Source organism: Varanus komodoensis, unplaced genomic scaffold (assembly GCF_004798865.1).
Source record: "Varanus komodoensis strain SLA01 unplaced genomic scaffold, ASM479886v1 scaffold7_3, whole genome shotgun sequence".
Lineage (NCBI taxonomy): Eukaryota > Metazoa > Chordata > Lepidosauria > Squamata > Varanidae > Varanus > Varanus komodoensis.
This window is the reverse complement of record NW_025336480.1, coordinates 24880191-24892704: the sequence shown is the minus strand read 5'-3', so window position 1 is coordinate 24892704 and position 12514 is coordinate 24880191. Positions and strand designations below refer to the sequence as shown.

The 12514-nt window shown below is 39.0% G+C and overlaps 1 protein-coding gene across 7 annotated transcripts in view; it reads left to right on the top strand.

Annotated features, from left to right (window-relative positions):
- The window catches only part of SPTLC3 (serine palmitoyltransferase long chain base subunit 3), a 106801-nt gene that overhangs the window by 79118 nt on the left and 15169 nt on the right, over positions 1 to 12514 (top strand). For all 7 annotated transcript variants that reach the window (XR_006417020.1, XR_006417018.1, XR_006417022.1 and 4 more), the window contains exon 9: positions 1976 to 2102. Coding sequence is in view for 2 of the 7 variants with exons in the window: in XM_044454306.1 (XP_044310241.1) it covers positions 1976 to 2102 (127 nt within the window). In the remaining 5 variants the exon portion in view is untranslated. The remainder of the gene's footprint in view (positions 1 to 1975; positions 2103 to 12514) is intronic.

Below are 12514 nucleotides of genomic sequence, written 5' to 3'. Positions count from 1 at the left end.
TACAGAAAGGATATAGCCAGATTGGAGTCAGTGCAGCGTAGGGCCACAAGGTTGGTGGCCGGTTTGCAGGGGATGCCGTATGAGGCGAGACTGAGGGAACTGGGTCTCTTCAGCCTGGAGAAGAGGAGACTCAAAGGGGATATGTTGGCGACATACAGGTATGTGAGGGGATGTCACATGGAGATGGGTAGAGACCTGTTCTCCCCTGCAGAGGAAGGCAGAACGCGCTCCAACGGAGCAAAGCTCATTGAGCCAAGGGTTCGTTTGGATGCCAGGAAGCACTTCCTGATGCTCAGGACCCCGAGGGTGTGGAATGGGCTTCCATGAGAGGTCGTTGAGGCCCCATCGGTGCGGGTGTTCAAGGATAGGCTGGATGTCCACATGGTGGGCATGTTGTGAGCGGAGCCGGCTGGTGCCGGAGGTCAGACTAGATGGCCTGGGAGACCCCTTCTGACTCGCTCTGTTTTCTATGTTTCTATGTTTCTCTTGGTTTTTCAGCATTCCTAATCTAGGGTTGAATTTCCCTTTATTTTTTGGATTGTCTGAAAGAGGCTTCTTGATTTTCCTCCTTTGTTGTTCTCTTTTATTTCTTTACACTGGCCATTGTAATGTGTCCTTTTATATGAATGGTTGACTTAAATTATGGTACTTTTGATAGGTTTTCCAAGAATTCTGATTGATACTATTCACTCAGACTTAGGCCTTTACTTCCAGTGCTACAATTTACCTCAACATTAGAGATACTGCATTTCATTTGCGTTCATTTCTAAAGTAGAACACTCTGCATTTGTCTGGCTGAAAATGTCCCATTTCAGTCCATTTTAGTTCACTTACACTAAGTACTGTATTGTTTAACTGTTCCATTTCTTGTTTCACTATTTCCAGTTTTAACTTAGTTCGTATTTCTTCCATTCCATCTTCAAATTGTATGTGTTATGCAGCACTGAACGTTCCTTTCACCTCTGTGCATTTTAACCACTAGACTTCATTTCAGTCTTTATCTAGTTATTTCAGTAGTTACAGCACTATTAATATTAGGCCTTTGCTTTTTCACTAGCTGGTTGAATGGCTTTGAACCTGAGAGAGTCATTTTCTGGCACTAACTCTTGTTTCATTTTATATTGTTTCATGATACAGTTTACAAGCTAAGGATAATTAGAAGTAGTTTACCATTATGACCTTCTTCACAGTACGAACAAGTGTTAGTTTGTGTGTTACTGTCATTGTCTGTGAAATATCTTCTGTTACCCCCATTACCAATATAAATAGCCATTCTGTCCTGAAGAAGTGATCAGTACTCCTTAGTGAATGGTTTCTTACTCTGGTGTTTCCATTTTCATCATTCTTTTCTTGGGTGAGCCTGCTAGGAGTCCAACTTAGTGACAGAGTCTGGCCACCTATCAATATTGCTGTCAGCTTCTCTGACAGTCTCAAACCCCCTCCCCATGTTATGTTATGATTCCAAGCAGGGCATGAGATTTATACTCACTGCAAATCTAAAAAGTACTTGGTAAAGAAATGTTTTTTTAAAGAGAAAGTTCATGGTCCTGAGAAACTGTAAAACAGAAAACTGAATCCATAAAACAAGACAGAACAAAATAGTGGGACTATTCCCTTTAAAAAAAAAGACCAAATGAAGAAAAATTAACCAATCTGAATCCATCAAATGTTAAATTAGTTCTGAATTCAAGGATGGAAGAGGTGGCATTATGTGATAAAAGGGTAGGGTAAAGATTCAACACAAATCTAGTATCTTTCAGTGCCTTTCCGAGTGCTTCTGTCTTCACATACAGGTTAGGAATGTTTTTTTTCTCTCTTTTGACAATTTCTGTATGTTTGTTATGCTTCTTGTTGCATTTTTGTGTTAAGCGCATATGCAGTCACTGCTTGATCAAATAGCTCTTGTCACTTGCAAACTTCTATTCCAGTAGAAGTGTTTTTGAAATCTATACATTCTCTTTCTCTTTGATTTAAGGAACTAGTGGACTACTTACGTGTTCATTCGCATAGTGCTACATATGCCACATCTATGTGTCCTTCTATAGCAGAACAAATAATAAGAGTAATGAAATGTGTCATGGGACTAGATGGAACAACACAAGGTAAGGTGAATTCACTTACTGTGAATATTTTTGGAGTTATTTGGAGTTAAAGGAGATGGGGTATAAGAGAGGATAAACAAAATACTATGGTAACCATCTTAAGCTCATCTTAAGAGATTTACTTTCATGAATGAATGCAGCTGATCATTTGTAGCCCATCTAGGAGACCTTGCATTTTGAGGACCCACTTCCTGAGCGGCGTACTTCTATAGAAAGACCTTTTCCCAAGAATGCCATTAGGCCTTATGCTGCAAGGAAACAACTATGGGAGCCATGTGCTCCTCCTTCACCCTACCTTTCACAGACCTTGACTAAGTGAAATGATAAATTCTTGACTTCCGAGATGATTGGAAACTGACTCTTACCAGAATTGAATGTGGTGTACAAGGATCTGGTGTTCTTTCTCAGTTTCATAAACAACAGCTTACAAAGCAGGGATCATTGCTTTCCAAAGCAACCCAGGGTGTTACATTGTATTCACAGGTAATAATTGTGTGATAGAAATGTTAGTCTAAATGAAGCAGTCACTGAAATATTTTGTGCAAAGTTCTACACATTGTTAACCAACATTAGTCAAGGTTACAAGTGTATGCAAAAATCTGGCCTGATAACCTGCAGATGAACATTTTAAAATAATGTTTATACAGTATTTCCATTATGTAAACTTTTTGGCATAATTTCAAGATTGTTTTATTTCTTGGAAAGTGAAAGGGCAGCTGAGGCATAGAATATTTTTGGTTAATGCATGTTTAATTGGTTGCGTGAAATGGTGCTAGTGTGGTTTGGGTGAACATCCTCCATGTCCAAAATCTACCAGCAATGAAGGAATTCTCTGGCACAGTTAAAGTGCATCATGATGTGCCCACACAATTCATATCAGGTTCCCACTGGCAGATCCAAACCATCATAAGGTGAAGTGGGCATCAATTACCATAAAGGGCCTCTGAGATGTCAGAATAGCAAAGTTATGTTCCAGAGGCAGCACAATACTTTAATGCAATATCTTGTCTGTATGAAGTTGTTGTATGGTTTCTAAAGCATTGCCAAGGTATACAAGTTTATGTTGTAAGAATAAATAAGAATTTTTAACAGATACTGTGAAATTAGATTTATGGAATATTGCCAATGGAGGGCAATGGTGTACTGTACTTTTGAACACCCTAGCATTTTTCAGCCCTTAAGAAATTAAAGAGACTTTCTCTGTGCTAATGCAGCTCTGTGTGCATGCGTGCATAGAGAAGGGGGTGGGGGGAAATAGATATGAATGATCAGATCCTGTCCTTGATTACTGCAAAGTTTTACAGATGAACTTCACTGGAAAACAGTAACTGCAGTGCCTCTAATTCATTCATAATTCATAATTATGAATTCATAATTCATACATACACATAATTCATGTGTAGGTGGCAATGCATATCTTGATAGTCTGTGTGTACAGGCATCTATTGGATGTCAATTGGATGTCAAGAATTTCATAGCCTATAGAATATGTCTGTGACTCTCTTCTATTCAAATATGTTAATCGGAAGCATTAATTACAGGAATGTTAAGAACTGCCTTATTTAATAGTCACAAGTTATGCAGCATGATCACTTAGGCCTAGTTCTTAATGAGGTGAAGACCTTGTGTGTGAAATTTACCACTTAGGCTGCAGGTCAGAGCCAACATGGGGGGATGCTCCCTCATCATAGGTGGGGAGAAAGGATTTTTATGCAGAAACTAATATCCTGGTGAAAAGGCTAAGCAAAGTCTCTTCTTCCTTATCCAACAATTACTAAACTTGATTAGAACTTTTATGACATTTCCTGGATATAAGAGATAATTTAGATTTTTTCAGAATCTTTGTGTTGCTACTACTTGATATTAGAATAATATGGAAAAGAGGGTCTATATATTTGACCCACCAAACAGTAAATGCACAGTTAAACAGCCCATTACATAATCACTGACCCAGCAGGCACTTAAGTTTTGCCAGTGAATTGACAAAAAAAGCTACCTGTTTTAAAGCTGATTCAGTGCTGCAAGGTGAAATATTTTCCAAATTGGAAAATGTTCCAGTGCTTAATTTTTCTGCAGAAAACAATCAACTTCATAGTTTTGTTAGTAAAACTGAATGTATACCAATTGTGCAAATACAGTATTAGAGAAGCTTGACAGTTTCAAAGTTGTAATTCATGTTTTACAGGTTACTATCTCTAGAAAGTATATGCATGTATAATTGAAATATGCATATGTCCCATTGTTAAATGGAACTAATAAGTGAAATGGAACTAATACCTAGTGAAACTGAAGCTACCCCAACAGCTGTAGCATTGTACAATTTCCTCAGATTTTTCCTGCAGAGAAAAAGATCTCCTTGCGAGCAAGCTGTGCGCACAGCAAGGTGTCAGATTGTTATTGCTCACAAGGAGATCGTTTTGGACTCACCTGGAGAAAATCTCTGTGCGCGCGCCCCCACCCGCACCGCCTTGGTGGCCCATGCGCATCACCGGGACCTTTCAACTGTCCCCCTTTTCAAAAAGTTTGAGGACCCCTGTCTTATTGTCTTGCCTGTTGAATAAGAGCTAAATTATCAGTGATAAAGCTATCTGAAAACTGCAGTGTGCCACTGGTGTCAGCAGAACACATTTTGGAAATTTGTTTCATTTATCTTCCATCAGCTTATGGGGCAGGAACCTTTAAGTGGGGAATTGATTAATTAGCCATCTTTCTTTCTTGGTGTGACTATGCATAAAATTGTATAAGCCACCTTCTTTTGTCTACATATAAATGGTAGCTGACCTAGATCCAAGCTTACTCAGGTTGTTCTTATTCCCATAGAGATAGTGGCAAAGTTCAGAATGAATGAATCAAGAGTGGAGCTTTACAACATTTAGCTTGTCTCCATTTTGCTAGAAGAACTGAATACCTCTTCAGTTTAGAGCAAATTCTTTTTCCTCTTGAGAAATATAAAGTTCTGTTTGATTGCAGGCTATCTTGGAACAGCCTCAACATTGTTGATTTTTAGCTGGTATGTATATAAGCCTAGGGGAGATCTACACTAGAGCTATTACTGTTTATGACAGTCTAGGTATTCATGCAAAATGCATGCTAATTAATACACGAGTTTGTATCACATACAAATGCAATTGTAGGAGAAGCAAGGAAGTGGGCGTGTAGAGATTTTTTTAAAAAATCCATTAACTAGGCACAAGTGTGAGGGAGCAGGAACAATGGTGTGGTGAGAGACAGCACCTCCTGCCCCTTCACAAAAAATCATGGAAAGAAGAAGGGATGGTGCTGCTTGCTGTTGTTTTTCCACCCCATTGGGTGAAGCCAGCATTTCCATTCCCCTTCATCCAAAAGCTAGCAAATGAAGTTCCTCTTCTATGCTGACTTTCCCATAAGTACTCTCCATTGAAGCCAATGTGATTTACTTGTAAGGCTATTGAAGATAATATCATTTACTTCTGAATGGATATGCATTTCAGCTTTTGTTCCTTGTAGCAAGAGGACAAGGCAAGAGGGCAAAGAAGGCAATTAAGAAGTTTGAAAAGACTTTCATTTTTCAAACGAGGGGAGGGGAAAGCATCATTGCATTTTCAAGCCAGAGAGAAAGAAGTGGGGGCAGGGGAGGGCAGGAGAAGTGCGAAAGCAATTGAGAATCTGCTGCTGCTGCTGCTGTTTTGCCAAATTCAGTAAGATATTTCTTCTTCTGCTCCAGTCTACTGAAGTCAAGTCCTCCTGGCCCAACAACAATACTACAAAGTTAGCACATGCCTATATATACTTGGGTGGAAACCACAAGATAACAAATAATAATATAACTAGCCTGAAGAAATCTGGGGTATAATGACAGAAATTGCACAAGGAGGATAGGTTGGGATGAGCAGCATATGCCAGTGAGTCAGGTATTACAATGCCAGTAAAAATACCTGGTGTAGATTGCCCTCTAGTGTTCACTATCTGTCTCTGGGTGCTGTTTCTAAACCTGCCTCTGGGCTGTACCATTTCAAGCAGCAGAGAACTGAACTCTTTATATAACTCTTGCTATATCCTCTTTATGTATAGCAAGAAACACCATCAAGAAGAAATCTAAGCTAGAATCCTTCTCATTGATATCCTAGCCTTCTTTGAAAAGGATATTATACAGACACACACACAACACACACACACAGAAGAGACTTCAAAAATGTGAGCCTCCTCCATTCTGCAATGGCATTCACCAAGAACAGATATACTAGATTGGTGAGAACTGGGTTCTTCAAAGCTGCTTTAGTTTATTGAATACAATTCATGGTATCATTTAGGATATGGTGTCTTATTCTGAGTGAGTGTGTCAATGCAACAAGACTGGCAAACAGATATTCTCCACACTGTCTTTGTGATTGCAGCTTCCTTAATGTGGCAAGAAATGGTTGGATAAAACCCTATATTCAGATGAAATTTGGATAAATTGAGGTTGCTTTTGGCAGGGTTGGATTTTAATATTACACCTACAGTTGCCAAGTTCTTTTCTCAGTCAATTAAGATTAAAATTACTATTTTAATATAATGTAGATATATCTATCAATAAACTCCTTTATCTTTAGTCTTAGTGTGACATTGCTCAGAGCTGGATAAGTTGTATGAGCAGTATCATTGAAGTATAAAGGTATCATTCAGGAAGTTCCCAATGCAAATCTCACTTCTACGGTGAGCTTATTTGTGGCCTTAGGCAAGCCAGGTTCCCCCTCCCATTTGTAATGTGGAAATAATATGACCATATTTTGCAAGATTGCTGAAAAACCCACAGTGAACATTCTAGTGTGCTATAATGTTAAGTATTTCTTATAAGCCATAAATACACAAAAGTAAATGAACACAATGACACTTCTGAGACCTTAATTGAGGTTCATGAATCACTGCTATAAATTCACTGATGTAGGTTCCTGAATCACTGTCCACCTCCACATATCACTGTAGTTCAGATACTTGTGTTCAGCAGTAAGCAGCCTTGAAACATGGTAATATAGTGCCATCTAACTTTTGTATAATATCGCAGCAGCTTAAAAAGGAACCTTTCACTCTAACAGGATATCTATTTATCCACAGTACTTTTTTTGCTCATCCCATGGGTATGGGCAAAATGTAAGAAAGAAATGAAAGATGGTCTGGATACCTCTGTGATCTGAAACAATTTGGAGGGTTGACTCCCATTAGCTAAGCAGCAGCAACATCACCATCACATTTATATCCTGCCTTTCTTCCATTTGCAAGGAAGTGAAGTTGACTTACATGGTTTTCCTCCTCCCCACTTTATCCTCATAGCAACAACCCTTTGAGGTAGGAGCATCATGGCTGAGTCCCAGTTCAGCATTATTAATTACTGAACCACATTGGCTCTCATAAATTAAAGGCAAAGTATTTTACTTACAGCTTGAACTAGTAAAAGTTTCATATTTAAACCTGTCTTAGGCAAAGTAATCTAACCATTTTTACTTCTGTGTCATGCCCTTGTGGAAATACCTTGATTTAATGTGGAGGAGCCGCACCAAGCTGTGAACCTATAATTGTGTTCAAGCAGTGAGGTTTTTCCAAAGTACCTATCACCATAATATCTGTTCTTGTGTGTTTAAAATAGCTCAGCAAAACATGTATATGGGAATGGGGAAAGCAGTCAAGCAAGTGTGTGGTCTTTGACCACAAAACACATAATCAGAAGCAAGAGAAAAGGAATGAGTCTTGGTGAGGAAGGGCTTACATCCTTTCTATCATCCACTTGGAGTGCTTCTTTTCTGTGTTCGGTGTTTGCCCACTTCAAATGATGTTTGGTTGAAATCTAAAAGGCCCCAATACATTAAAGTATCAGTATTTTTAAACAAGGGAGCTATATTCAATTTCACTTTTCTTTTAATATTTAATTCAATGTGTTAGTCACCTTCTAGCAGTTGTTCTTAGAGCAACTTACAAAAAGGAATGAAACAAAATCCATATATTTAATTTCATAAAAAGAAGCACAGGGTAAAATCATAAGCAACAACCCACGCACAAATCTAAAGCCATCTTAAAACACATAATGACATGTAAAAATTAAAACCACCTTAACACTCAAAATGGCAACACAAATATATGAAATTTTAAAAGCCTATAAAAATACAAAAATATTTGTATGTCATCAAAAGCACTTTAAAGTAGGCCCCAGGCAGACCTCTCTGGGGAGGACATTTTATAATGTGTATGGCAGGAATATTGCTGAGAAGGAAATGTTTATGTGGCCACCCACTACATCTCCACATAGGAGAACACACCATTTACAGCAAGGTTCCAGGGCCTACACTCTATTTATAATTATTAGATTCCAAAACTTATCTCTGTGGATTTGCTTATAAACCATATGGATTCTCTGGATAGGAATTGAGAATTTTATGCCTAAGGACCTTTTTTATGCCTAAGGACTGTTGTTTCCTGAATGGCCAATTCATAGTGGTGCAGTCTGAATCAAATATTTCCAAGTTCATGTAGTAGGTGGCACTTCTGAATTTGGAAATCAAGGGAAAGTCAGAGAGATGGGAGCTGACTGAAGGTGAGGGGTGTGGAGTGTGTTTCTGAGGATCTGGTACTGCAAAGTGGAATTTACTGCCTTGGCATAATGCCTGTTTTAACCCTAATTATTATTGAAACATGCAGTTTGATACAAATTTAGTCATACTTAGAGTAGACCCTTGGAAATAAATGGGACTAAAGCTTGTCACAGCTAACTTAAGTCCCAGTAATAGTGGGTCTGCTCTGAGTATGGCCAAATTTATATCCAGCCCTCATTTTCCAGGTCATTCTCCCACAAAGTTTGCCATGCTTGTGGAACTTTTTGCCATTTGAGAGTATATAACAATATATTTTTCAAATGTTAAATTGCAAAAAAGTGCAAAAAAACACCACATAATAGCCAGCTGTCTAAGTGGTGCACCTGACTAATAACTATATGCAATTTGAAAGACCTAGCCTTCTGGAACGGCATCCCAAGGCATGCTTTCAAGGAAAATCTTTCCTTCCTGTGACAGGGTGCGTCCGTCTTCATTGTAGCACAACATGCTGAAGATAAGATTCATTCTGGGTACTTTCTAGAATGGAAGTTATTTATTTGGCATATCAAAATATTTCCTGTGGTAAAAGGCTTTTCATCCCAGCAGTGTAGCCATCATAGCCAGCCACAAAGCAAACCACAGTAGTAAAAGCATGAGTGGTATAATCCAAGCAGAGAATTGTTGTGAAAAGCCATGTGTGAACAGTGATTCATGTTTGATTACTGCACCCTTAAAAAATGTAAAGTATGAATATGGATTGGGCAGTACAATCTGAATGCTTGGAATCTCCTTCAGCTAAAGTCTAGAAAGCTTGGGATCTACTCCAAACGAATGTTAATTTGGAAATGTTTTGTTAAAGAACCGAGGAATAAAGGGGTGTGTTAAAGAAGTGCTACTCTTGCTTTCTACCTGCAGTTCTTCCTAGTCAAGAACATGGATGTACATGTATTTATGTATATGTGTAGTCATTCATTCTTGAGTTTCATTAACCATTGATTGTGTTCGCTAAAGCCACTCCTAGTAGAACATAACATTTACTTATTATACCCTTGGTGAGTTTTACACAAATGCCTTTTTTTTTCTAATCAGTGTATTGAAGTGTGGTAGTCCCGGGTTTATAAAATTAATGGTATTTAAATTCTACTAAGTCTCTTATGTTTCCTGTATGTTGTTTGAGGATGCATCACCCCCACTGTTTGTTCTTGGTTCTTTTGAAATCTGTTATACCAAAAATATTTTTGGAAATGCCCCCAGACTATTGTTTTTATTAGCAACTGGAAAGCTTTGTAGTAAGATGCTTTTTTGCTGTTTGTTACCCTGGCACAGCTGTTTTTGTTTAAGCACCATTGAAGAGATGGTTAAGCTATGGATTTGTCAAAAGGAAACAGTGTAGCAAGCACAAAGGGAAACAGGCTGCCCCTGGGACCAGATCTGTGTATAAAAGACACTTAAGACACAATGCTATGTATGTCTACAAAGAAAAAAATACTGTAACTCCCCACATGTTCCAACCAGATATGTTAGCTGGAGCATGCTGGGAGTTGTGGGCTTTTGGTCTGTCTAAACATACATATGATTATGCCATTAAATAGTGTGGAGGGACCCTTGCAACAAAGGCACAAAACTCTGGATATGTATGTAAATTAATATGTACATGGTGCTACTCATTTTCTGTCTCTGTCATGCTGCCCCTCTCCTTTTATTCCATGAGCAGTTCTTGAGCAGTTTTATTCTGACTCTTTCTTGTGCTTCAGTTGTGGTGTACACTATGTCTATGCTCACTTGGCACTGTCCTTGCCTTCCTTTTTGGTTGTTAGGGTTTGGGAGTTAGGAGGGCCTTGAAAGAGAAGATATTCCATCTTGCAAGGAACTCAGAGATCCTTAGTTGCTTTTCCTGTCTCCTTTGCCACCTTGCAGGACTTTTCTCTCAACCTTGCAAATACCCCCTTCTCTTTGAAAAAAGTGAAGTTTGTGGTGCCTTCCCAATTGTCATCTTTATCCTCTTGCTTAAGTAACAGCTAGCTGAATTACAGGGCTTCTTGGAAGTAGTCATCTTCAATGGTCTTACAGCTACAACCCATTGACTTCAGTGAAGCTAAGTCATGGGAAATTTCTCACAAGATGGAGCTGCACCTGTTTGGTTTTCAATGGACAGGAAGAGAGTGCTGATTTCACTGGCCTGGAAGTTCAGGAGCAAGCAACAGTGCCCTTTCTCCTTCTCCATGATTTGGTGGTGTGGGAGTGGGGGAGGCAGGAAGAGCTGCCTTTTTTTTTAAGTATTTCCAACTCTTTTACTCCTTCACACCTGCATTTTTAGAGGAAAGTCCATACAGAAGGGGGGTGTCCTTGTTTACTTTAGAATAGAAGAAATGGGGTGCTACCGGTCTCACTGGCTTCACTCTGTGGGGGTTGCAAGGGCAGGAGGAAGCAGTAGCACCCTTTCTCCTTCTCTGTGTTTGTATGGGCTGGGCGACAGGAGCAACTGTATTTTTTTCCATTATAACTCCTTTGCTCCATTGCTCAGCTAATTGAGCAAAAACAAACACAAAACCCAGTCAACCTTAAAGAGCCACTTCCTTGCACACATCTCCTTTCCGATTCCTCTTGACATGTTCTCAAAGAATGGCAAACATCATTAAGCTAGCAGTGCCCCCTAATAGCACTAGGGCACATATATGTGATAGGACAATTGCATGAAAAATGTGGCTATCCTGCAGAATGTCTTGCCATGTGTGCTATGAGTAAGGAATGTGGGATGTGACCATGGAAGCACCATAATGAGATCTTAACAATGAAGGATAGGTGTAGATGCAGCCAGGGAGAGAAATCGTTCAAGGTTTTTGAATGATCAGCCTTTCTGAAGAGCACTGGCTGCTTTTGTGTGAAGGAACTCCTTATTCATTTCATTCCATGCATACCACTGCCTAATACATGGTCAACTGTGCTTCATCTGTTTTGAGTGTGTGCTTAAAAAGTCTTTCTGCCCTAACATATCTCTTCAGCAGCTGGATGCACATAGAGATTCCTGTTATCTGCTATATACATCTGTGGATCAGGAATACTCTCAGCATAAAGGAGAGAAATACACAACAAGAGTAACATCTATTTACAGTCCTGTAAGTTCCAGTTTTGTGCCAGTTTGGTGTTCTTGAGAAATCAGACAAGTTGAAATGCCTAATTTCTCAAACCAAATGGGCTGAAGGGAAGAACCTCAGGATTATGGTAATTATTGATTTTGTTGTTGTTGTTGAATATAGGGAAATGCAAGGTAGTCTAGCTTGAAGTGGTGCCTAAAAGGAGTGCTAATTACAAAGGACTCCAGAGACATTGTAAAATAATAATAATTCTTGGTGGGGTGGAGCAGGATGTACCATGGATAGCAGCTCAGGAAAGAGCAGAATCCTGTAATGAAGATTTTGAGAGTGGCCTCCTTAAAGAGAAATATGGTGGTGCAGTCAGGCTGCTAAAAAGATCAGAGACACCACAAGATCTGTTACTTTGTGATGTACAAAGGCAGCCTGCAAGCTTTTGCAAACATGTGCTTAGTGTCTGTCTCTTAACAACTAATGTTAAAAGTAATCCAGCTAGATTCATTTGGATATTGAAAGATTAAAGAGATAGTAAGGTTGTCATCTCATCCATGAAAGCAAGATATGACCATCTTGAATTGATGAACGGTTCTATCTGCTTTAAGTTTACCTAGATTCTAGAATGTGTGTTTTGTGTTTAACTTTTAACAAAATCTTACTTATTTCATATGCAGTAGAGAATTCACTCTTGTGACAAGGCCCAGGTTGTTTGCTTCTGGGTTTGTGGCTAATATTCTGGATTTTCGCCACCTGGAAAGCTTAAGTGTATTTGTCCAGAGCA